Below are 27681 nucleotides of genomic sequence, written 5' to 3'. Positions count from 1 at the left end.
ATGGCAGCTTTTTACAAAGCGAAGAGATTTTCGCCAAAATCAGATTTTGCAAACGTTAAAAATTAAAAGCATAAAAGAGAAAATAATTTCTGAATTAAGGTCAGATGAGAATTAGTTAAAAAGAGGAAAAAAATTGTGGCGCAAAACTTTGCCTACTAACCCATTATTTAATATAGAACATTTTTATTTTTCGGGGAGCGTTGAGAAAAATCCCTTCTGCATCATCATTGTGTTGTCAAAGCAATGGTATGCCCCAAAATATATATCATCCTCGATCCCATCGTTGTGTGCCATTCGACTTTTCTCATTTTGTATAAATACTTCTTAAAACAACTGTAGACCGATAACATCTGTGTAGTATAAAAATTCACCTCTCCATGCTTTCTGTTGAACCACCCTTTCATGTTATTGATTTTTTAACCATTCATCTACGAAGTATCATTGTTTTCCTCTCTGGTAGTGGTGCCAATTGTTCCTTGTTCCTTCAGCGTCCATAATTTCTATCGTTCTGATACCAGTAGATCGATGACCGTGCTTCCGTTTATTACCCATAGCTTCGCCTGAAACTGTACGGTACGCCAATACTACCTTTAAAGCAGCTGTGCGATACACTTTTTCTAGGGCTTTGCGTCATTTCCTCAATAAGTCTGCCCATAACTCTGCTCTGTAAACCAAGACATTCAGTGCTGTCGACATTAAAAGCTTCCGTTTTTCCTGTCTCGATCCTCCGATGTTGGCCAACAACCCGTTAAGTTGGAAAATTATTTTATAGGCCTCTTTCGCAGCGTGTTGGATTCTAAATTTAGACCTTTTGTGTAGTTAGAGTATCTGTTGTTGTCCTCATGTATGTTATTGTCGGAATATGCTTCTTTGTTAGCCAAACCAGTTCGGTTTTTCGTTGGCAAGTTTTAGACCTCACGCGTCAAGACACATTTGTGCTCTGATCATCACTTTGTTTAACTTCGTTTGCGTAACCAATGTGATAAGTATCGTCTGGGATATCGAGGCTTAATATGCCGTCGTAACTAACGTTTTAAAAGTCTGGGCCGATAATTAATCCCTGCTCAACTTCTAACGTGTCCTTTAAGAATCTTGGTCCCGCAGAGTTTTTAAACAGCAAGATTCAGTTCTCTAAATAGCTCCCAACATTAGACCGAGATATGTGGGTATTTTAAAGCTTTCTTCTAACGTCTCGACCATTGAGCGCTGTTGAAGGCGTTCCATACGTCCGGGTGGCGAGTAAAACAACTCGTCTGAGTTTTTTGCATCCTCTACACTTCTACACTGCTTATGGCATTCTCAATTACCCCCAATGCTGACCAGCCGGCCTTGAGGCAAAAATTCAAAATTTCTGTCATAACGTTAAACCATTTTCAGCTTTACCTTTTATAACATCTGCTGATATGCCATCTGGTCCTTAACTTATTTGGCTTAAGTTTTCTTGCCGCGAGTTGAAGTTCTTATTATGAATATGTTTTGTTTTTAAATCAAAAACTACATTTTTTCGCAAAAAATTCTCAAGCTGTCAGTTATTTACGATACTTATTGTAAGGTGTATTATAGATTATTCTGAAAAAAGAATTGATTAATGGGTTGCTGTCGACGTCGCTGTCAACTAAATATTTCCTCGAGGCGGCAAGTGTGATGAACTACACATATGAGAATATTGATATTTCTATTGTAATCATCACCTTCTTCCATAAATATTGAAACAATTATTAAGCAAGCAATGCCTAATGTAGTGAATCTTATTATCAGATAGAAAAATTCAAAGCTCGCTTCTAAATACCAGAAAAAATATCTCGTTTCATGAATTTTGTAAGAAATTGTATGCTTTACAAAAAAGACTTTAACGATTTTTTCGTAAACCCATCCTTTTAAATGATATTAACGGTAGAAATTTGTTTATTTTAAGGCATTTTTTTATACTGTTGCAACCTGTTGCTACATAGTATAATAGTTTTGTTCACCTTACGGTTCTACCTATCATCTAAAACTAGGCGGGGTAGATATGGTGCTATATATGTATATGTATATAACAAATCAGGATGTCCGGTTGACTGTCTGTCTGTCCGTCTGTCCATCCGTGCAAACTAAAACTTGAGTAAAAATTGTGATATCTTAATGAAACTTGGTATGCGTGTTCCCTGGTACAAAAAAATTACGAGATGGGCATAATCGGACCACTGCCACGCCTAAAAAACGCCATTAATCGAAAATCTATAAAGTGGCATATCTAAAGTAGCAAGAAGTATCCCTTGCAGCTTGCTTTGCTAGGCAAAAAAAGTTTTAAGTCCCACAAAAACTGTTCAAGCCCCTAGGTACCGAATTTTTGGACCCAGTACCTATAGTTGACTTTTGATCGAAAATGTCGGTCACTGTATGGGATATACAATTGAAATTCAGAGAGAATCCTTTCCTGGTAATAGTTTCTCTGTGTATCAATAATGGGTTGAATCGGGGCAATATTTCCCTCAGGCCCCATATACCTAATACAAAGATTTTCGAACTTTCGGGTGACTTTATGCTGCATATTGCGTCCAATATTTGAGTTATCTCAATGAAAATTACAGAACATGTTTTACTCATAACAATATATTTTTTTCGCTTAAAATAGATACAATTAGGCGAAAACTTTACTTGAACTAGCCCACATAAAATTATTACCAGAATTTTCGAACTGACCGGCTGTACAGATTAAGACAGTCTTTGCTTAAGTCTGTACTGTGAGAGTTCACTTTTGACTCTGGTTTTCTTTATTAAAATTTCTTCCCTCAATACATTTCCTAATTCTAATTTCTTAACTATGTATATATGTATATGTGTGTATGCTTAGTGTGCATACACATGTGTAAATATGTATTATATTTTTATTGCATTTTTGAGATACCAACGCATTGATATTTTATAGTTTTTTAGATTAGTGCATCTAACGCACTTATACACATACGTACACACGCTTGATACTTTCTTATCTGTTGCTTGTGTGCATTAATATTTCGAGTATGTATATTTTGTATTTTAATATTAGTATTATGTATACTCTAATTTATGAGTTTTCTTTTATGTGCAATGATTTTCACATTTTTATGAGCAAGTCTCATATTACAATTTTGTTGCTTACCATTGCACTTGACATTTAGTGGACTGTATATACTTTTTATTTAATTTATTGTTTACATGTATATTTTTATGTATTAATGTAGTTGTGTCAAAAATATAATTTTGTATATATAATTCTATCTTAAGGTTACAAAACTTTCATGTTCATATCTTTATGAACACCGGCTGACTTTGCTCCACATGATTGGTGATTGTATGTTAGGTACTTTAATGATAATAATTAATAGATTAAATCGGGTCGCTACTACCACAACTCCCATACACTTGTCGCTTAGTGTATGAGTTATATATAGTGTATGTATATATAAGTTAAAAACTTTTACTTAATTTTTATAAAAAAAGATATTTTTTCGGGAGCTATGTTCCTTTTTTTTGTGAGCAATGCTCCTTTATTTGGGTGCTATGTTCCTTTATTGAATTCTGTGTAAGAACTGAATTTTACAATTATTTACGCTTAACTCTAAACCTATGTACATAAAGTATGTTTGCCGCTGCAACGGGTATGGAGTTTGCTGACGCTGCGCTTCCCACAGGTTGCCACTACACTTGTCGCACTCTCAGCGATTTAGTTGGTGTTGTATTATATTGCTTTGTATCATATGATACTTTTTAAATGTGTGAGGTGCTAGCTTATATAATTGCTTGAATTTCGATTCTCTTGTTGACGTTTTGTGGTTTTGATTCTTGCAAGTTGCAAGAGTATAACACGTTCGGCTGCAACCGATGAACAAAATCATTATAAAAAGGAAGGCTCATAGTTTTGCAGAAAATTTATTAAAAAATTACCAATTCATATTATTTAATAAATTTATTTATTTATTTTTACTTTATTTAATTGAATTCAATTTTATATATTTCATTTTTATTTTTTATTTAATTTCATGTAATTTAATTTAATATTTTAATTTTGAAAATAAAATAAATAAAATTAAATAACATTTTATTTCATTTTATTTTATTTTACTATATTGTAGTAAGATTAAATTAAATTTAACCTAATTCAGTTTAGTTAAACATTTTCTTTCGTTTTATTTCACTTTATAGCAGTTAATGTCTTTATTACGCTAAAATTAAAATCAATTCTGGTTAATAAAAGTCCTTGGTAAAGCCTCGAATTAAGACGTGTGTTAATATAATCGAGTTGATAAGAATTTAAAAGTTTTCTCCAGCACTTCCGTAACATGCTTTCCATTTAATCTATTATTTATTAGAAGCTATTCATGCCGAGAGCTAAAGAGCATTTGAAATCTATCTACGAGCACCTTCCCTTAGTATGTGTGAATGAGTTTTTAATAGTTGGAAAATAGTTTAGACCTAGATACAAAAACATACATACATAAATGCACATTACAAAATACACATAAATATATGCATACACACACTCACATTGATGCATGCATATTCATTTCGTAAAATCGTTCATTTAAAGAGTTTGAAAACTTTTCTTAACATATTTTGCGGCGCCATTAAGTGGCTCTATACTGATGTATATTTCTATGTCACAGCTAAATTTTGCTTCCACCATCACATACAAAGGTTATTGTACTTGCTGTCTCTGCTTTAGTTGTCCTGTTATCGTCGTTTTTCATGCTTTTTTCACTTTACTTTCTATTATATGTTCTCGAATATGGATTAGTTGCAGTTATTATTTTTCTTATTGTTGTTGTTTTGTGTTTTCTATTTAGCACAACTATGTTGTAAAGTTAAATTTGTTATTGTTCCTACTCAGTTACGTCTATTTATTTCTGAAACAATTTCTAAAGTATTTTGCTAAATATACTTGAATAATTTTTTTTTGTGCTCGCTTGTAAAGTTACCCAAAATTTTAGGTTATGTTTGCGACTGCTGCTACTGCCATACACTTATATGATATATTGCGAACTCATTCTATGTAAATTTTCTGGAAAAAGTATTTTCTGCAGTAGGCTTAAAGCTTTGGTATTATTTGAGATATTGAAAATAATTAAAATAAATTAATGGAGATGTTTTTAAATACATAGGTATTGCCGAAATTAAGCGTAAGAGCCGTAAATTATTATGCTTCGTTATTAAGCTCAACTGATACAAACCATTTCTTTTCTTAGGCTAGAAAATCCAAAAGAAAGGAAATTGCTTAAATAGAAAGTTATTTAAAGGAGTATTTGCACCAATTCTATGATATACATAAATACCACTATTTCTTTGTGCAATCTGAACTGTAACAGAAGATTAAAAAAGCATCGCTGACAGCTTTCTAAAAAGTTCCTTAAAAATTATTTAAGGCATTTTAAGACCGTTCAGTACTGAAAATAAGATTGAAAAGATTTTTCGATTGAAAGATGTAAATCTGTGGAATTCATATTTTGTTTTTACCGTCTACAAGTAAGTCTATAGAATCCTTTATAGGTCATGAATATTCGTCAGTTATTTTTACCGTCTTTAAAAAGGTACGATGCGTATGAGTCCCTCTTTATGTGATGTAAAATAAGACAAGAAAAAGTTAGAACTTTCGATAAGACTGCTCTTAGAGCCTTAGAAATATCTTCAGCAAGTTTGATACTGGTTACTGGTTACAATCTACATTTTCTTTTTGTATTATTGTTTGAAAATTTTTTCATCTTCAAGCTAAAAATTCTTGGCTAGGGAGATCTGTTGCGAACTCATTTGTGACAACTTCCGTATAAAAAGTTAAAACAGAAAGTAATTAATTTTAAAAGTATCCTCACTACTAATTTTTATTTATTTAAAAATATAAAATTTCTCTAGAAGTCTGAAAAAATTAATTTTCTTCCGACATTCCCTTCTTTCATATGTACATATATCTTGCGAGCTTAATATTAATAAATAATGTGTGATCATTGCTAATCAATTTTGAATTTTCAGCCACAAGCAATCAATTTACCCCTTGCCACACACACGCATTGCCTACATGTAGGCGCATTCGTATTATAGACTAACTATCATAATTAAATTACAACCATTCAATTTTCATACGAATTATTAATATTTTATGTATTTTATCCCAGAAATGGAGAGACATAGACACCTAGATATTTACACAAGACACTCAAACTATATCTATACATAGTTGGCTGTGTGTTTCTGCACATAAGTCATGTGTCAAAACCAGCTTAACTAATGGCTAACCATAATAAAGTGAAGAGTGGTCATCTTAACAAAATTTGCAATTAATATTATTGGGCGCATTTTAGGCAAATCAATCAAAAATTACTATGGGTATGTAAATATCTGTGAGTATTGTGCCAGAGTTATTTTCATATCGAAACCGAAAAAGGAAAAATATTGCTTGCCAAAGTACGAAGAAGATCTGTGATGATCTCATCAAACGACAAATTCCACAAAACCGTTTGGAGGTCAGGTAGCATACGTGCTTCAAAGGAAAATTGGTCATGCAGCCATAAGTGAGGTAGTTGGGACAATCGAAAGTTCCTTAGATAAGCGAGAATTCACGCTAGAGGCACCGGATCTCTTGTGACACCCCGCAAGTAGTCATCCTATCGCCTTTACTGTGCCTTGAGCAATTATTACTTCTCCTCGTCAGGGAGTCTGCTACGCGAATTACCACCCTATCTTCTGTTCAGGGTGAAAAGAACACATTGATAGGATGGCTTCCAAAGCTCTTCGAATCTGGAACTCCTGCAGAGGAGAAATTGCTCCAAAATGAGATTTATGACATGGCCTATTGGCTCTATACAAGTATCATCCGCCCCCTACTAACTAATGTTGGAGTGGTATGATGGATGGATTTATGAAAAAAGTGCCATATTAAGCCCCTGAAACACGTAGTAAGTATCCGTTTGCTGTGTCCTCCCCAAAAGCTCTGCAAGTTACCCTCGAGATCCAGCCAATACACATACCATAAAATTGAGGTATGAGGCAATACTTACGACCTGCTGAATTATGAATTTAGGCCGTTGGAGCCAGGATAGGCGTGACCACGGGCACGGTATCATACTCGAGCTTGTTAATCACCTTGAGTTAAGATGGCAATTCGACAGAGAAAATAAGACCCACAAGGACCTAAACCCATCGTTTTCATTCATCATAGTAGAGAAGATTGGATCAACGGCGGACAGTTCCATATTCACTAACGGATCAAAGGATGACACAAAGACAGGAGCGGGCTTCTTCTGTGGTTATCCGTACACAGAAAGCAGCTTTAAACTAAATGATTTGAATTCAGCATATTGTGGGCATAACACAAGGTGCCAAGTCGTTAATGCTGTAAGCGTAATGTAATAACTGTAAAAATCCTTGCCAATAGCTAAGCTAATGGTGGACAGACCGAAAACCTCCTACTTCAAGCCAAACTGAGCTTGGTAACATTGCAGAAGTCATCACATACTCAATGTCTCCCAGAAAAAATTGTTGAAGTTAGGACTTCTTAGGACTTCGAACTGACCAAACCTCTTAAACCACTTCGCCGTTGAGTTGCAATTGCGACCCTCTCTATACAAAGTCGACATATACTATATGAATCTATATAAAATTATATACTTATAAACGTACATAGCATACGCTTACGAGTATGGGTGACATTCATTTGCAATGCGCCTTTTGTTTACAGTAGTCTATTGAAAACCGCATATTTATGGCATTCGGTATTAGCCCGATCTACCTCAAAATCGCCGCACGCCTTTTCTGGCTCTCACATCCGCTCCGGTATCCACTACTTAAGTACATACGCCCAACTGTGTAGTTCTTTTCATCCACGCTACTATAAACTAGCGCACTTTCAGGCGCATATAAACGTTTTGGGTGAGTGTGTGCGACTAAAATTAATGCATAGCCAATGACCCGACTCTGCATGCGGTCCTTTTGATTGCTGCCCCATTTTACCTGAACATTGCTAGTGCACTACTTACATATATGCTATACATATGGATATGTATTGCAAAAGTATGTGTGTGTGTGTTGTTTGTGTGACTGCCAACAGTGCGTATACTTAATATTAATTAATTTTCGCTATTCAGTGAATGCAGTGACGCTCAGGAAAGTGCAATTTTGAAACGCTTTACTAATTGATTTGATTGAAATTGATACATATACTAAAACAAATATACATACTATATACATGCTTATGAAACTTTAAACGCTTATGCTCGATATAAATAATTGCGCTTATGAAGCGATTTAATCACGTTAATCGAACAATTTGGCCCGAGTACGAAATAAATGTGTATGTATTTCTATATTTATATATATTTACCAAAACTTTGAGCTCTAATATGAATAGCTAACAGTACAAAACTAGAACATAGCCTCTGCAGTGAGAAGCACATCGGCCTCTTTGCTACTTACAGCTTTCGTTTTGATCTCATTTACAAATAAATCTATACATATTTTTTGTGTTAGGGAGAAAATCTGTTCTTCAAATATTATCGACACGAAGGTGAGCAGACACCATTAAAATGATTCAACAACACATTAGCATACCACAGAGATTATTTTTGGGATTGGATCACACTTTGATTTCCATTTCATGTGAAATACCAACCGGCTTCATCTGCACCTTCAGCAATTCTTAACCTTCGTATTGACGACATACATATCTATAGGCAAAGCAGTCTGAAGTTATAAATAATACGAGTACTGACCAATGCCCTAATTTTATAAATTAAACATATCTTAGAGAATTACTGTAAATATTATACAAAGATCAGGAAACTCAACATTATGGAATATGCCCAGAAAAGGAAGCGGTGGCATACTAAGTACTGGTATTTGAAAACTAATTCCGTCTACAATTTTTTAAGCCATAGCTCTATTGACTATTTTTCTTAACAAAGAACATCTTATCATATCTTCGAATTATAGCGCTGAGAAATGTTTGCTAAAAATCTTGTCTGCCTGAATGAGACAGTGGAATGTGGCAAGAAATGCGAAAGTATGATTAGAAATTCGGTCCACATATATAGTATATATAATAACCTCAGATATTGCTTACAGGCTTAGAGTTCGGTGTGAACTGTGGCCCCGAACTGAAATTTTTGAAAAAGGAATAATTTGATGGACTTTACCTCCGCTATTAGAGGATACCAAGCCTTTGACACCAGACACATGAAGCAATGATAAATTAAAGTAACTTTTGCGGTTAACTACTGCGTCAAATTGACATTTTCTTTGGATAAAAATTATATTAATGATACATATTTATGAGAAACATAATTTACGAGCGATCTGAGGTTGGAAAAAGGAAAGGAGGGCCGTGGGTGAATTCTTAGGTGAAGGAATAGCTTATCTCGGTTTTCGGCGAAAGTACGATTCCTATAGAAAAAAGTTATATGGAATTTTTAAAAAGTGATCCATTTCAAAGTTCACTAATTTTTTAAAGAAAAAAACACAGAAACTGAAAATTTAATGGCAAATGTTTATTGTCATTGGAGAGAACATTCTTTGGCATTTATTGTTTGAAGATTATCTCTTTCAAACGTTGGCCGTGGCTAAGTCTCAGATGTTTCAGGCGTTGAGTCCAATTTTTAATGACTCGTTCGATCATTTCAAGTGGTAACTGGCGAATGACATGCGTGATGTTTTGCTCCAAGGCCTTAATCGAAGCGGAATTCTCCACGTAGGCTTTAGACTTTACATATCCCCACAGGAAAAAGTCTAAATACTATATATATATGATGTATACAATCTTGGTGGCCAATCGACCGGAACAAAACGTGAAATGATCTTCTCACCGAAATGTTCTCTCAATAAATCCATTGATTGATGCGATGTGTTGAAATAGGCGCCGTCTTGTAGAAACCAAATGTCGCCGAGATCCCGAACTTCAAATTCAGGCTTCAAATAGTCGGTTATCATGGCGCGATAACGGTCGTCATTGACGATTACGTTCTCACCGGCATCATTTCTGCAGAAATATGGACCGATAATTCCACCCACTCACAAGCCACACCAAACCGTTGCTTTTTCTGGATGAAATTACAGCTCTTGAATCTCTTCAGGTTGCTCTTCGTCACAAATTCGGCAATTTTGCTTGTTTACATACCCATTGACCCAGAAATAGCCCTTATCGCTGAACAAAAATTTAGCTATGAATGCTAGGTCTGGGATAGGTGATGGTGTTGCGAAAAGCACGCTCAGTAGGCCGATTATGTTGACCATAAGTTGAGCGAAGCGCGCGAAATACATTTCTTACATAACGAGAAGTTTCGTAATAAAGTTGAACGGTTTGTAAACTTGGTTCAGGCGTAGGTCTCTCCATGACAAAATGCCAGACATTACTGAACACAAATAACATGACAACTTGACACGACTCATGCGTGATCTGTCTAAAAAGGGCTATTGAAAAATACATCTACTTGGATCACCCATAATTACGACGTTTCAAAATTTCAATCGTATGGAGGGCTCTTAAGGCCAAACTAATGCAAACTTATTAAAGAGAAGCGAACATACATTGACTGGAAAATAAAATAGAGAGAAAGAGCAATGCATTTCGGAGAAAAAAAAGATGCTTTATATGCACAGAGGTCACTGACTGACACTTTCATAATCTTCAGAAATAAATTATACCGCTCACTACCTTATGTGTAGCTGCCACGTTTTACCCTTGCAAACACTTCGGATTAGCGAACTAAAGCATTAAAGGACATCTCGCATACAACACATCCCTTTGCGCCTGGCCTCACACGCAAACGCCATCACACATAGGAGTTGGCTTTAAAAACCACTCACATTTGTGTAGACTATTTAAATTCATATAATTTGCTTTATGCTTTTGGGATTTCGGGAATTGAATTTGCACGCAAATGCAACGAATATTGAATTCGAATTGAATTTTAATGCGCGCCAACACACACACTTACACAAACATGCATTCACGTATAGATATACAAGGTGGGCTCCAAAGTAAACAGGACTTTTTGAATCTAGCGTCCCGTGGTGGCGCCATCTACATGTCGACTAGTGCGTTAGAATCTGCCATCTTTATCGATTGTCCGGTCAGAATTTCATCTCATTTCATTGATTGGAAGTGAAGTTATTGCGTTTTAAGTGTCAGTATGTTTGTGTTATCGGTGCGAAATGAGCTTCGAACAAAGGGCCAACATTGAATTTGGTAAAACTTTTACCGAAACGTTTCAATTGATGAAACAAGTGTATATTGCCTATTCCGTAGCAGAGTGCACGAGTAGTTTCAAAGTTTTCAAAGTGGTCTTGAGGACATAAATGACAATCAACACATGGGCCAATCAAAACCCGTGATCACCGGATATTCCATCGAAACTGTGCGTGAATTCATCAGAAATCATCATTGAAATTCATGGAAATGAAATTGAACATCTCCAAAACATCGATTTATCGCATTTTGACCGAAAATTTGGGCTTACAAAAGGTGAGTGCACGGTTCGTTCCGCACAAATTGACTGTCGACCAAAAATTGCTCAGAATCCAACATTCGAAGTACCAAATATTTGACCAAAAATCACTTTTTAACCATTAACCACTCCCTGTATTCACATAATATGGCACCGTGCGACTTCTTCCTTTTCGGAAAAATGCATTTGCCCATGAAAGGTAAGCGTTATGCAGACGTAGAGGCCATTCAAAAGGCTTGCACCGGCATACTGGCGGCCATTCCGGACAACGAGCTAAAACACTCGTTCGACATGCTTTTGGACCGTGCAAAAAGCTGTATTGAAGCAGAAGGAGACTATTTTGAATAAAACAAATTGATTTTGCCGAAAAAACCATTTGTTCCGTTTTTTTTCTTAAGTCCTGTTTACTTTGGAACACACCTTATATGCTGGCGTATAAGTGGATTTGTTATAAATAAATTTGTAAATAAAATTGAAATGCAATGCGGCTTACTTTTACTGCTGGCCATCATAAACCCTTTGTCCTTCCTCCGTCCGCCCGTCTTCCATTTGTCTGCGTTTTCTCCACACTTTCTGCCCTCAAAATACAGGCACAATACTTTCCCTTAACCACTTTGTACCTTCGATTATGAATTTGAGTGCATTTTGCAATTTCACTTATGAATAATATTTGTTGTGCAAACACACACGCATTAACATCTGCACGCACACGTCGTGTATGCGTCTGCGGTGCTGGCATGTTGCAAATTCCTATTGCCTAACACTAGGCGCAAGCGAGAATGTACATAGGTGTGACAGTGTGTGCCTGCATGTGGACTTGTTATTGTTTGTGTTCTTCTGCATGAAAGAGAATTTTAAATGTTTTTAATGTGATTAAATGGGGATTTGCCGTTATTGCAATAGCCGTACGCAACATGCAATTGTTGCAAATGGAAAGGCAATTGCGGTTGCACAAGTGTGGTTGCCGCAAAATTGCTCGGAGCATTTTTGTTGTTCTGTAAGTGAGATTTTGAATGGTTGAGAATTTGTATATTTTCGACATTATCGGCATTTACTTATGATGAAGCATGGAACAAACGACATGAAAATCAAAATCGTCAACAGAACTAGTATGCGACATTTTAATGTCCCCGAAGCACTTTTTTTACGACCTTGAACTGTACGGTAAAACTGCTAATACAGCAGTTTCAGGTTTTGAGAACAAGAAAATTATAAACAGATTTCTGATTTCTAAAGCTTTATTTGAACATTTCCGGAATATTCTTTGATAACCTGCAATTTTGATAGAGTCAATATCTATCTTGGATTGATTTTCCCTCTTTTCGTAAGTCAACTTAAACCAATTTCTACTCCAGTTGGTATCACCATTGCTGTAAATACCATAAATTAAATTGATAGTTTGGACTGATTTTGCCATAGGCCTCGGTCTGCTGTGAACATGCTTCTTTACAGTACCTTTTCCAAGCCTACCAAAAATCCTGAATAAAAGTGGATGGTTCAAGAGAGGCATCCTTTACGAATAGAATAGTTCATTTTTTCTTCTTCTCCCACTCTTTTTCTTCTCCATCACCTTCTTCTTCTACTTGCAATCAATTTGCACTAGTATAGATCTTCTGCCGACCAAATGCCCATTTTATGCTTAGAAGACTTCTGTCATCAGTAGCCAGGGCACATTGTTACTGAAATCCTTGCCTTTTCCTTAGATAAATAAAAATATCTCAAAAAACTAAAAGTGAAAATGCGGTTTTCAAAATCAGTTCCACAAATGCGTGAAAATCAACTTAAACTTGAAGACTGTATGAAAACAGCTTTAAATAGGATCGATCTTCGTGGCTTGATGAATATTTTGAAAAACTTATTGTAAATCTGAGACCGTATGAAAACAGTTTTAAATCGGTTCGAAAACTTTCTCGAGCGGCCCAAAATTTTTGCTGTTAATCTGAGACCGTATGAAAGCGGGTTTAGAAAGGTTCGAAATCTTTCTCGAACGACGGCACTATTCTACTACAGACTGAAACATTTAGCCGCCATAGTAGGGCGGCGATGTTAGCCTTGAGCTCGCTGAATGTATGCTCGAGACTAGGGAAGCATTGTGTAGACTTATTTCTCTGTCATCGAGTTACTTCATGAGTAGGCTGGATTGGTAGCCTGGGCACAGCAGAATTCCAGTTAACTAGAAGTCAAAACAGTTTGTTAAGTCCGGTACTACAGTCTTACAAACTGCATGGATGGGAGTTCTGCTGGCTTCCTGCAGTTAATTACTGGATGACTGCGTCTCAGACAAGCTAGGCAAGCACTGGTGAGTTACTAGCAACATTGCAGCCTGAAGATCTCTTCGTAAGAGGTCTGGTGAGCTACCCGCGCTCAGCAAAGTTCACCTTTCAATAGTTGCAGGACCCGTTAGGTCACTATCCAAACGGGATTCATGGGTAAGATTGAAAACTTTGCCGGATACCGGGTGCATAATCTGCTCGAAAAAATTGGGATAGAATCACCTCAACAAATAATAGTATAATGTCTCGGATTTCATGCCATGAGACATTCAGTCAAGTAGTAATATGCATAAAGCACCTACAGAAATTTGTTACACGTTCAAAGCGATTTGTCTAGTGTTAATATCCAGCCAGTGGTGTTTATAACTGACTTTCATAAAGGACTGTATATAGCATCAAAAGTGTGACCTCCCGACATTTTTTGGGTCCAACCATTTTGAATCTTAATACTTGAAAACAGCAACAAAAATTTATAAACTTACTCAGCAGGCTTTATTTTTTCACTGTAATAACTTGAAATTTCTCCCATCAATGCACTATGTTGCACACAAATTTATGCAACATTGTCGCACATGTGACATGTGGCATATGGTTAACAGCAATTTGTGGATGCATAGGTTGAGCCATGAAATCACATACAAAACTCCACAAAATACACAGGCATTTTGCATAAATATGTATGTATGTACATATGTATATGTGTCATGCCACATCCGCTTGTGGCAAGATTTTACAATAAATGTTATTGTGACTGAAACAAAAAACACAACAAAAACAACGAAAAATGTTGATATTGTTACTGAAAACATATTCTATGCTCTATTGTATGGATCCTACAATTCTAGTTGTTGTTGACTATCGCTCCCTTCCCCTTCCCCGCTCCTCAGCGGTGCGTTTGTTAGGTCAGCAATGGCATACTATGCATGCATGGACTAACTGTAGGTACGAAGTACTACATATGAGTGCAATCTAATTTGTTTGGTTACAATTGTTGTTGTTGTGCTTGTTGTTATTGTTGTGATTGCAGTTGCAATCACTAATACCAGAATTTAAAGTCGATTTGGTCGTTGCTTGTTGTTGCTTTAGTTCATTTGATATCCATATATGTTTTGTAATAACTGTCTTATACATGAGTGTATGTGTGCGTGTGTGCAAGTGCTTTATGTCCGATTTTGTATGTCACAGCGACAGCTATGTCCATTGCAAATCGATTGCGTTGGCAGTTGTTGCAACAACCGTATTTGCAACTTGCAACACGGCATTGATTTCTGTGCACTTACATGTAAGTGGAAAAAATGCAAATACTTTCAATTCAAATACGTATTTTGTTGCTGCACGCATACTTACATACTTGCATAGATAGCTAAGTGTGCGTGCGGAGTTGACAGTCGAAGTTTGCAGTAAGGTGTGTGGTGTTTTTTTTTTGTTGCAAAATTGAAATACTGAGCTATTGTGTGGAGGATGGAGTCATGTGTAGAAGTTCACGCAAGTGAGGAAAGTTCTCTGATCGCCATTCACTTGGGAGTGGCCAGAAACGATTCTTTTACACATGGCTCAAGCAGCTCACTACTTCCGGTCTTTGACCAAGTATCCTCTGGGTAGCCTAAGAACATCCGTTCGAAGGCGAGCTAAAGTGAGAAGGCGAAACATTCCCTACAAGGGTTGTGCGCTGGGTTTGGGACCCGCCACGTAAAAAACACCCCTAGTGAAGAGCTACAACCAGCCTCGGATGAGAGACCCCCCTTTTGATGACGACCATGGCAAACGAAATAAGGACTACGAATTGAGGGCATGCACCTGGAATGTCCGGTCCCTTAATTGGGAAGGTGCCGCTGCCCAGCTGGTTGATGTCCTCGTAAAGACAAAGGCTGACATCACCGCCGTCCAAGAAATGCGATGGACGGGACAAGGACAGAGACGAGTAGGTCCTTGTGACATTTACTACAGTGGCCATATAAAGGAGCGCAAGTTTGGTGTTGGATTCGTGGTGGGAGAGAGACTCCGTCGCCGAGTACTATCATTCACTCCGGTGAATGAACGTCTAGCCACAATCCGCATCAAAGCGAGGTTCTTCAACATATCGCTGATTTGCGCCCACGCCCCGACGGAAGAGAAGGACGATGTGACCAAAGATGCCTTCTATGAGCGCTTGGAGCGCGCTTATGAGAGCTGCCCCCGCCACGATGTCAAAATCGTGCTTGGCGACTTTAACGCCAGGGTGGGCAAAGAAGGTATATTTGGCACTACGGTTGGTAAATTCAGCCTCCACGACGAAACATCCCCAAATGGGTTGAGGCTGATTGACTTCGCCGGGGCCCGAAATATGGTTATCTGTAGTACTAGATTCCAGCATAAGAAGATTCATCAAGCTACCTGGCTGTCTCCGGATCGAAAAACTACCAACCAGATCGATCATGTTGTGATAGACGGAAGACACGTCTCCAGTGTTTTAGATGTGCGTGCGCTCCGAGGTCCTAACATCGACTCGGACCACTATCTTGTTGCAGCTAAGATCCGCACCCGCCTCTGTGCAGCAAAAAACGCGCGCCACCAAACACAAGGAAGGTTTGACGTCGAGAAGCTGCAATCACAACAGACAGCCGAACGATTTTCTACTCGGCTTGCACTCCTGCTCTCTGAGTGTTTTTCGGAAAGTGCAAAAGAACAGCTGGTACGACGAGGAGTGCCGTGTCGCAGCGGAGAGAAAACAGGCTGCCTACCTCGCAACATTACGATCAACCACTACACGTGCGGGATGGGATAGATACCGAGAGTTGAAGAGGGAAGCGAGACGCATTTGTAGACAGAAGAAGAAAGAGGCCGAAATGCGTGAGTACGAAGAGCTTGATAAGCTGGCCGACAGGGGTAATGCTCGAAAATTCTACGAAAAATTGCGGCGGCTTACGGAAGGTTTCAAGACCGGAGCGTATTCCTGTAGAACCCCCAAAGGTGATCTAGTAACTGATGCCCAGAGCATACTTAAATTACGGAGGGAACACTTCTCCAGCCTGCTGAATGGCAGTGAACGCACAACACCAGGAGAGGGAGAACCCGATTCCCCAATCGATGACGATGGAGCAGACGTTCCATTACCCGACCATGAAGAAGTTCGAATAGCAATTGCCCGCCTGAAGAACAACAAAGCGGCAGGGGCCGACGGATTGCCGGCCGAGCTATTCAAACACGGCGGCGAAGAACTGATAAGGAGCATGCATCAGCTTCTTTGTAAAATATGGTCGGACGAAAGCATGCCCAACGATTGGAATTTAAGTGTGCTATGCCCAATCCATAAAAAAGGAGACCCCACAATCTGCGCCAACTACCGTGGGAGTAGCCTCCTCAACATCGCATATAAGGTTCTATCGAGCGTATTGTGTGAAAGATTAAAGCCCACCGTCAACAAACTGATTGGACCTTATCAGTGTGGCTTTAGACCTGGCAAATCAACAACCGACCAGATATTCACCATGCGCCAAATCTTGGAAAAGACCCGTGAAAGGAGAATCGACACACACCACCTCTTCGTCGATTTCAAAGCTTCTTTCGACAGCACGAAAAGGAGCTGCCTTTATGCCGCGATGTCTGAATTTGGTATCCCCGCAAAACTAATACGGCTGTGTAAACTGATGTTGAGTAACACCAAAAGCTCCGTCAGGATCGGGAAGGACCTCTCCGAGCCGTTCGATAACAAACGAGGTTTCAGACAAGGCGATTCCCTATCGTTCGAGCCGCGGAACTAAATAGAGAAGGTACCATCTTCTATAAGAGTGTACAGCTGTTGGCGTATGCCGATGATATTGATATCATCGGCCTCAACACCCGCGCCGTTAGTTCTGCTTTCTCCAGGCTGGACAAGGAAGCACAGAAAATGGGTCTGGCAGTGAACGAGGGCAAGACGAAATATCTCCTGTCATCAAACAAACAGTCGTCGCATTCACGACTTGGCTCTCACGTCACTGTTGACAGTCATAACTTTGAAGTCGTAGATAATTTCGTCTATCTTGGAACCAGCGTAAACACCACCAACAATGTCAGCCTAGAAATCCAACGCAGGATAACTCTTGCCAACAGGTGCTACTTCGGACTGAGTAGGCAATTGAGAAGCAAAGTCCTCTCTCGACGAACAAAAGCCAAACTCTATAAGTCGCTCATAATTCCCGTCCTGCTATATGGTGCAGAGGCTTGGACGTTGTCAACAACTGATGAGTCGACGTTGCGAGTTTTCGAGAGAAAAGTTCTGCGAAAGATTTATGGTCCTTTGCGCGTTAGCCACGGCGAATACCGCATTCGATGGAACGATGAGCTGTACGAGATATATGACGACATCGACATAGTTCAGCGAATTAAAAGACAGCGGCTACGCTGGCTAGGTCATGTTGTCCGGATGGACGAAAACACTCCAGCTCTGAAAATATTCGACGCAGTACCCGCCGGGGGAAGCAGAGGAAGAGGAAGACCTCCGCTCCGTTGGAAGGACCAAGTGGAGAAGGACCTGGCTTCGCTTGGAATATCCAATTGGCGCCACGTAGCGAAAAGAAGAAACGACTGGCGCGCTGTTGTTAATTCGGCTATAATAGCTTAAGCGGTGTCTACGCCAATTAAGAAGAAGAGATGTGGTGAGCATTTGTACAACTCTGGTGTGTGAAACTATCGGAATAGATAACTTTTTTAAAGTATTTTCAACCTCTTTTGCAACTATTTCTGTAACCTCTTTACTCCTAGGTTCATAGTTGTCGCCTCGGAGTCGCCCTATACGAAATCTTTCAAACTGATAACACAAAAGAACATCCTGGTAAGTAGATAACTGGGACTCAGAGAGATTGTACGGATATATGCCAAACACAGGACATTTCTGTCTAATTTTAAATTTAGATACAGACATTTTGAGTTCTGTGTTCTGTTGAGAGAATATAAGTGATAGCACTCGGCGAAATCAACGACAAGAGTGAAGGAACTCGATGAAAAAATATTTATGTGGAGACCAGTCCGAACGTGTCGTATGGCTTAGGGAAATGAATGTAAGTGAAAGAACTCGGCGAAATCACCAACAAGAGTGAAGGACCTCGATGAAAAAATATTTGTGTGGAGACCTATCCGAACGTGTCCTTTGGCGTAGGTGAATGAATGTGAGTGATAGCACTCGGCGAAATCAACGTCAAGAAGTGTGGCCGCAAGCCGATTTTCACCTTGCGCTGTGGCGCGCCGCCTTTTCGCTCGTATCTCGGGAACGGTTCGTTCTACGGCCATGATCACATATCCCATTTCGGTAGCAAATGACGTGACAAATAATTTTTGTTTTATACATTTTGCCATGAGATGCGTTTTTCAGGCGCTAGGGAGACAATTTCACGATTTTAGGCGAATTTCCGAAATTTCAAGGCCGGAGTTGGGGTTGAAGATGCAATCCGTTCTCAAAACAAAAAGTTGCATTGGAATCAGGAAGTACTAAGGCAACTTTTCCGCACTATTAGAAATCCCGAATCGAAAGAGTCCGGAATCGACCCACCCTAACAGTCACGCCATAGATAGTCCTACAGGTGCTTTGTAAAGCTAGATAGAGGTTAAGTTTATTACGAGCTGAAATGTATGTCGTTTAGGAAGTCAACGCTTTTTGCGAAGTTAAATAAGGACTTCATATTTAATTCTGATACTTCATCCAGTCGCTTGAACTCCGATCCTAGATATCTAAGCCGAGGCAAAGGATGCGTTCCAGTGTTTCTCTCATGCATACTTCCACGTACTTTCTACGTGTGTCATCAGTAAGTTGTGACCTGTGACTAAGCCAATAACTGTCTGGCAATATTTTGAGAGCGTCTGAGTAAAATGCATGTATGTTTTCCTTCCATTCCCTTACTGATCTTGGCGATCCTGTATGCTTTTAAAGCAGTTATCTTTGTTCTGTACCATTTTTAAGGATTTGTGTCGTTCCTAACGGTTCGATAGTCAAGCGGCTGGCACTTTTGGCAATCGCATCGGCTTATTATTTCCCGGAATACGCTTCTGTCCTGGAACCCAGTATACTAATAACTAGTAAATAGTAGGACTTTTAAATTTAAACTTCGCGCGAAAACCTAGTCGTCAAAATATTATTTTTCTAGATTGGTATGACTGTCAGTGATACCTGTGCCAAATGTCACATCAAAATAATCATTAGTGTTTTGTATACGCTTGTCTTTTTGAAGTACATAAATTGCATTCAACGATTTTTACGATGAGTGAAATTGTTCAACAAAGAAGTTCCATTAAATTTTGTGTACGGAATCCAATTTCTGGTACCGAAACGTTCGGAATGTTTGAAAAAGCCTTCGGTGATAACTGTTCTTCAAGTGTTTTTGATTGGTGCAAATTATTAAAAGAGAGTCGAGAGCGCGGAATTGAGAATCGATCGTTAGAATATCGGAAGGATCACTCAAAACCATTTTGAATTATTTGGACATAAGAAAAGTGAAAAGACGAACACAATATCGCTAAATTTTTTCGAAAAACAGCGTCGCGTTGAACAATGCCTTCCGACTACAACGATTTCATGAAACGTATTATTACTGGCGACGAGTCTTGGATCTATGCTTACTACTCAGAAACAGACGACCAATCGACCGAATATAGTGGCAAAGGTGAGCCGAAGCCGAAAACACATACGTAGTTTGTCATGATCGTTTGAACTTGTGAGTTGTTTATACAAGTAGCTTGTGTGTTAAAAAATGTGAACAAAGCAGAAAAATTCATTGTCAAATTAAATTTGCATCATAAATCTGAGATTTTAAGATAATTCGATGAAGGTATTCCAGGAAATCGATAGGCGTTAAATTATAATGTATCTAAGGCGGCCATCTAAAAAATAAAGAAAAAACGTCATGTAATTTTGGAGGCAGTTGCAAACACACAAGAATTTAGTAAGCTAAATAAGAAAACTTTTTTTACTAAATCGGAATATCCCGTTCTTCAGCACCTGGCCGAAAAATAGCTAAGGATAGAATCACATTTCTGTTTTTTCAAGGGGTTTGAAAACCCATTGGAATATACTCGCAAATGTTTTGGATGAATTCAGGGCTATTCTTCCGCTGGTTCCATCATTCGTTTATTAAGCATATGAATTTGCTGTCCATAGATCAAAATCCCATAAGACTGCTCAAGTTAGGATACCAGCCTAAACTGTCATGGAACATTGTAACACAAGAAAACGTTCCGGTTGAGAATAATTTGAAAGGACATTCAATTCGTGGTGCCTTCTTGCTGCTTAAATTAGCATGAAATGAATTGCCAAGAGCTGCTTTTAAAAGCTTGGAAAATATAAAACAGTGAGACGATGATCAAGACGACAGCTAAGACGAAATTCCATTGCTTGATTTGATTACGATGAAATTCTTCGAGAGGTACAATCGTTATTGGAGATGTTGACGTCAGCAGTAAAGACATCGAAAATTGGAATGACGATCGAAATACGGAAGATGATGAAGATTTCGAAGTTTCTGACAATGAAGTTGAAGAACCAGTTATCGAGGAAGATATACAACAACAGAAAGTGAGTTTTTCAGAAGCAGTTGAATGCATCAATACCTTGATAAAGTGATAAGAAAACAATAATAATTCATATCAGCAGCTATTACATAAAATAAAAGAAATAAACAAGTCTCGACCACTTCTTTAAATTATCCCTTACAAATCAATATTTGCATGTGTAAGTATAATGTTTAAAAGTACAAACTAAATCTAAGTTTCTGTTTTGTTACGAGTAAAAGTGAGTCATGCAAATAAATTTAATTAATTTTCACCCAAAAAAAAACCCTTTAGAAAAATTAATATTTCAGAAAAGTAAAACACCTTTAGGACATTTTGGTTAACTTTTTCGTGATTCTAATGTACTATACAATAGTAAAATTTTCTCGAGATTGCGGCATCATCAGTCTGACTTGGTTTGATTGTAAAGTTGACTTGGAAGACTAAATTCACAAATAATATGAAGGAAACGAAACATATTACATCAAATTTAGTGACCAACAAGTTGTCTTAGGGATGTTGTTTGGTTTTTTGTGGACAACTTGGAAATGTGTGTTACAATCCTAAGTAGTCAACCGTGCTAATGAAGTAAGTAAGATACTCTACAGCTTCTCTATTCCCACTTTCTGTCATGTGCTTCGGCTGCAACTAGCTGGGCTTTTACTAACTGAAATACATATACATATGTATGTACATATGTTCTAGAGCTCATACATAAATCACAGCAAAGCCATTTTATAATAATAACAAAAGCACTGGACACCACCACTAAATGCCACCAAACTATCACCACAAAATGACCAAAATTTTGGTTAATATTTTTTTTGCATTTTATTTATGTTTATTTTACAAAAGGAACTTCGCAAACCCTCATATAAATATATACATATATGTATATGTATTTATTTGTTATTGTTGTTATTTTCATGATTTTCCATTTGTTAATATTCCAGAAACGAATCAAACCACCAGCGGAAACTAACAAAAAAAATTATTTTCATTTACAAAGGAATTTATTTTCATTCATTTCCTTCGACTCGCTCGCTCAGTGAACATCAGCAACAGCAGAGCGCTGCAACAAAACAATACGCCACCCAACGCCATTACCGTTAAGTTAACCAACACTTTTCACACCACACCAGCGCGCATAGCGGTAACTAGCGTTTGTGTGTGCGTATAAGTGTATGTATGTTTGGGTGAGTTGGCGCTCACCAGCTGAGTAATTTAATTACCGTTTTAATCTGGGCAACTTCCGTTGCATCCGTTAGCAAGTTGCAGATAGCAGAATGGCAAAACAAAAATTCAAAAACGCATTAAAAACAAAAACAAACGCAAATAAATAAAAATGGAAATACTTTTAAGTGGGTGTGAGAAGAGTGAGTACCAGGGCGCAACAATAAATACATCTTAACTTACGAAACACACCATTAAGAGGACCTGCATGACTGCCAGCTGGCCAAAAATTGCTTTTTCAGCTTCACTCGTAAGAAGAAGAAGAAAATTGAAATTGCAAGAGATCCATGTTATATATAAAATAAAGTGTCATTGTCAGTTATACGGCTGCTGTGGTAAAGACCCCATACATTCCAAAAAAAATTAATGAGACCTTAAGTTGGACACTTAAATATCCATATTAATCCATATTCAATACAAAATTTTATAAATTATCCGAATCACAAACCCTACATAGAACCTTAAGTGAGACGAACGGTAGATAGATCTACTTATGTCCAAAATCGCAGTAAACCTCACCTATGGAAAGGTTATCAGCCTAATATTTTCATACATATAACTTATTGCAGTTGTGGAAAATAATGGTCACTAGGTCCACAGTACATTTTTTCCTATCTGAAAACTATTTCCTCTTTTTCTGAAAATTATAAATTGATATACTGTCTTACCATAAATGGGAACTCAGAAAAGAGAAAACCGTAGACTGCGATGGAAAGACAAATTAATGAAACTTCAAAGCTGTAACTTTGACAATAATCTGATACGAAAGTAGGTACTAAAACATAACCGGAGCTCTAGGTCCTCTAATAAAAAAATCGAAATCTTGGCGAAGTTTATAGTTCCGTAGAACAACTTGAAATCAGTGACAGTCATGTGAAAAATGAATGGAAACTCTTATAATATTCTGATGCATCAGTACTAAAGATAAATGAAGCTCTAAGTTCTCTAATGGAAAATTTTTTACACATCCTGATACTATTTTTTGCCTAAATACGTACCCGAAGTCGGAAAAACCGAAGACAATAAATAAATTTCTACAACTCAAATCGAAATCGCTGAATTCTTAATAAAAACTCTCTTCCGCTCGCCATTAGTTAGGCTGGTAGGTAGATGATTTCGTCAAAGAGGTCGAGACTTGGAGAAGTTAGGAGTTTTGGGCTCTCTCTTTTATAAATTGTTGAAGTTTTTAGTGGGACTTTGAACTCTATGAAATAAGATCCGGTAGTAATAGAAGATACAAGGACTTAGCCAGGATCTGAAATAGGGGGGGCAGCTATTAATTTAAATTTTTTTTTTTGCTGGCTGAGCACCCCTGCACCTACCTGGCTACGTCCGTGAGAAGATAACAACCTAACGCAACATAAAAAGAAAATATGCTAACAATGAGTGATCGAATAATCTACACTGGGGCCCCGGTTTGCGTCGTTAATGGGGACCGTAGAGACGCGACGCAAATCGAAACACATTTCCCCATATACTTACTGCAAAATATTTTTAATTTGTTCCTGAGTTAAAAAAATGCAACTTTTTAAGAAGGCATTTACATAGCATACAAAACATTTATTTTAATCTATATATATATGTATATATCTATAAAAACAAACTCACATTTTTAAAGCAAAACAGCAATTTAAAAAAGAAATGCGATGAAATTAAAACCTTAGTCGTCCATAATTTCTTCAGGCTGAGTTACATTTTTGCATAAAAATGCGTCCAAAGTTTGTTGTATAAAAATTGCTTTTTTCTCCATGTAAACATTTTTGTAGCATTGTATGGCGTCGGAAAGAGATTGACTTGCCTTGGCACTACGATTTTCATCGGGATCATTGTTGCAAAAGATTTCAATCGCCTGTTCTACCAGTTCCATCGCTTTTGCAATTTGCGCAGTTGTTAGCTTTTTTGGTTCTGTTTGGATAACGGTCGGATCAGTTTCATCATCCAACGTATGTTCAGTACCAAAAGTTAATAACATTTCGTTTGTGAGCTCTTCATCCTGTAAGTTTAACAGTTCGATGATATCCTCAATCCCCATTCCTTCAATATTATTTTCCCTAGCCAGATTAGCAATTTCTTCCCGAACAGTTGGTATATCGTTAATCGGAACATTGTTTTTAAGCAAGCACTCTGGCCATATATTTCCCCAACTTCCATTCATACAAGTCACTTTAACTTCTTTCCATGCAAAACCAATATTTTCGACAGCCATCTTGATATTGTAATCCTTCCAAAACTGCGGTATGGTTAATTTATCTGCTTTATCAGTTGCTTCTATAAGTTGAGAAAATGTTCGCCGTAGATAGTAAGACTTAAAGTGGGATATTACGCCTTGATCCATCGGCTGTATGATAGAGGTGGTGTTAGGAGGCATAAACACAATTTTTATATTTTCAGAAATATCATCTGAATATATGGGATGTCCTGGAGCATTGTCCATCAGTAACAGCATTTTAAAATCAATCTTTTGAGAGCAACAATAATCTTTCAGTTCGGGAACAGCGCAATTTTTAATCCAATCTGTAAATAGCGTGGCAGTCATCCATGCTTTCTTATTAGCACGCCAGTGAACCGGAAGATCACTTCTATTCACATTTTTAAGGGCTCTTGGATTCTCAGACTGGTAAATAAGAAATGGCTTGAATTTAAAATCCCCTTCTGCGTTTCCACCTAGAAGGGTAAGTCGATCTTTAGAGGCTTTATACCCAGGAGCAGATTTTTCGGCCTTGGAAATGTAGGTTTTTTTAGGCAACCGCTTCCAATACAAGCCAGTTTCATCGACATTCAAGACCTGCTTGCGAGAATATCCTCCTTCTTTGACAATAGCTTGTAGTTCAAGCTTAAATTTTTCCGCAGCTGGCTTATCAGCGCTAGCCGATTCTCCTTTTAGAGAGATATTATGCAAATTTGCCCTAGATTTAAAGCGTTGGAACCAACCGTTACTTGCTTCACCGTTACTTGCTTCTGTAGATCATGAAAGATGCTGATGGCCTTATTTTGAATAATCATTTTGCTCAGGGGCACTTTTCTTTGGTTCTCATTTTCAATCCAAACCGACAGAAGAGCTTCCATTTTAATCAACAGCGGACTTCTTACTTTGACTTGTTGTGACTGTAGCGAGGTAGCAGTTTTTGCAAATTTTGTGATTTGGTCAGCATCTCGGTTGCAAATTGTCCTTACCGTAGAAGAAGCTAAGTTAAGATGTTTGGCGATGTCAATGGCTTTTTCACCCGACTTAAAACGTTTTAGTATGTCTAATTTCAATTCGACACTGATTTGTTTGCGCTTTTGACTCATTTTTTCGCGTGATTAATAGCCAACTGAAACCGCAACTGCGACGGAAATTCTCTACCGAAATTCATATTTCTTTGTGCAGCACTTGCATATATGCCGATAATTGGGAATCCCCTTTTTACGGAAAAATTGTTTTCTGTAACTGAATATGTATGTATATACATATGTACATTGCTGCATACGTAGGCATTCAAACGACCGAACCTGAAATTAACGACGCAAATTGAAAACATTGTACAATACATATGTATGTATGTACTAGAGGTCTCTAGTATGTACATACATATTTTGCGACGCAAATCGGGTCGACGCAAAGCGGGGCCCCAGTGTACCGAATTTATCAAAAAATTAGAAATACTGAAGAACTGAAACGTGAAACATAGTAATGGGATTTCTATACGAAACTATGAAGAAATGCCGGACTGTTAAAGCGAAGTGATAGGCTTTTAACTGTTTTGATTTTTTAACCGAGGTTTAAGATTAGGTTTCATGATACAATTAACTTTATCGGATTGTTAAGGAACTCTTGTGGCTCCATGAATGAAATGTGGGGTTTCAGAAAAGGATAAAAGTTAAGTTCGAACCTTCAAACCTAATTTACATATATACCGCTGGCCATTGCGATTAACCTGAATAATATACAAGGTCCGTTCCAAAGTAAACAGGACTTTTTGAATTCCATCTATATTTCGACTTATACGTTAGAATCTGCTATATTTATCGTTTGCTCAGTGAGAATATCATGACATTTCATAGATTGGAAGTGAAGTTATTGCGTTTCAAATGTTAGTATGTTTGTGTTATCGGTGCGAAAATGAGCTTCGAACAAAGAGCCAACAATAAATTTTGTTTTCAAATTGGTAAAACTTTTACCGAAACGTTTCAATTGATGAAACAAGTATGTGGTGATGATTGCCTATCCAGTAGCAGAGTGCACGAGTGGTTTCAACGTTTTCAGAGTGGTCGTGAGGACATAAATGACGATCAATTACCCAATTATGCAGACGTAGAGGCCATTCAAAAGGCTTTCCCGGCATACTGGAGGCCATACCGGCCAACGAGCTAAAACACTCGTTCGACATACTTTTGAACCGTGCAAACAGCTTTATTGAAGCAGAAGGAGACTATTTTGAATAAAATAAATTGATTTTGCCGGAAAAACCATTTGTTCTGTTCTTTTTTTTAAGTCCTGTTTACTTTGGAACGCGCCTTGTAGATCAAGTTGGAAGGGAGCTTGGCTCAAAGCACATGAGACTTTCTATCGACAAACTCTAGTACAGGCTGCAGAGTTTCTTTCCAAGGTCTTGATGATCAAAGTCGTAAATATCAAACTATTAAATATTAATTTACTTTGCCAACTATAACTTCTCCAAGAATAGGTAGTAAGCTCTTGAACGCTTTAAAGCTTTGTTCGTTGAATATTGCAGCTTACTTATACCAATTAATTGAGCCAAATCAAGCTGCCTGCCGACCAGCTGGCTCACAAGCAAAAACAATGCGGGCTATTACAATGAAATTAATTGCGCTTCTTTAGAGATCGAGAGCTTTTCACAACACACACAGACACTCGCATACACAGCGAAGCACTTCAATGCTTACACTTCCGAACTCGAGCAATCAAAACTGAAATGCCAAAAAATTGCACAAAATCTAAAATTGGAAAATTCACTTAAAAACAGTTAGAAAACACACATACACCCTCATGCACGCGCTAGGACTATGTGAAAGTGCAACTTCACTGACAGCCGCCAAGCGAAAGTTGCTCAAGGCTCCAAGGAGTTAGGCGAATTAGTCGGCTAAAAGTTGCAGGCCAATAACTGGCCGGAGAAAGTTTTGTCAACCAATGAACCTGCTTAGTAGGCTGCATGTTAGCATATGTGTGTATGTAAGTGTGTGTATGTGTGAGTGAGTTTGCATTTTGAATTTATTTGCCAAAGCTT

General features: G+C 37.9%; 1 protein-coding gene across 1 annotated transcript; it reads right to left on the bottom strand.

The window, feature by feature from the left end:
• Positions 1-24113: 24113 nt before the first annotated feature.
• Positions 24114-24899, bottom strand: LOC126755822 (tigger transposable element-derived protein 1-like). Its single transcript, XM_050468543.1, has one exon. It carries the CDS (start codon positions 24897-24899, stop codon positions 24114-24116), a length of 786 nt encoding a protein of 261 aa, XP_050324500.1.
• Positions 24900-27681: the final 2782 nt, after the last annotated feature.

The sequence above is a fragment of the Bactrocera neohumeralis genome, chromosome 4, assembly GCF_024586455.1.
Source record: "Bactrocera neohumeralis isolate Rockhampton chromosome 4, APGP_CSIRO_Bneo_wtdbg2-racon-allhic-juicebox.fasta_v2, whole genome shotgun sequence".
NCBI classification, from domain to species: Eukaryota; Metazoa; Arthropoda; class Insecta; order Diptera; family Tephritidae; genus Bactrocera; species Bactrocera neohumeralis.
The sequence above is the reverse complement of the archived record's forward strand: the minus strand, read 5'-3'. Positions and strand labels throughout refer to the sequence as shown.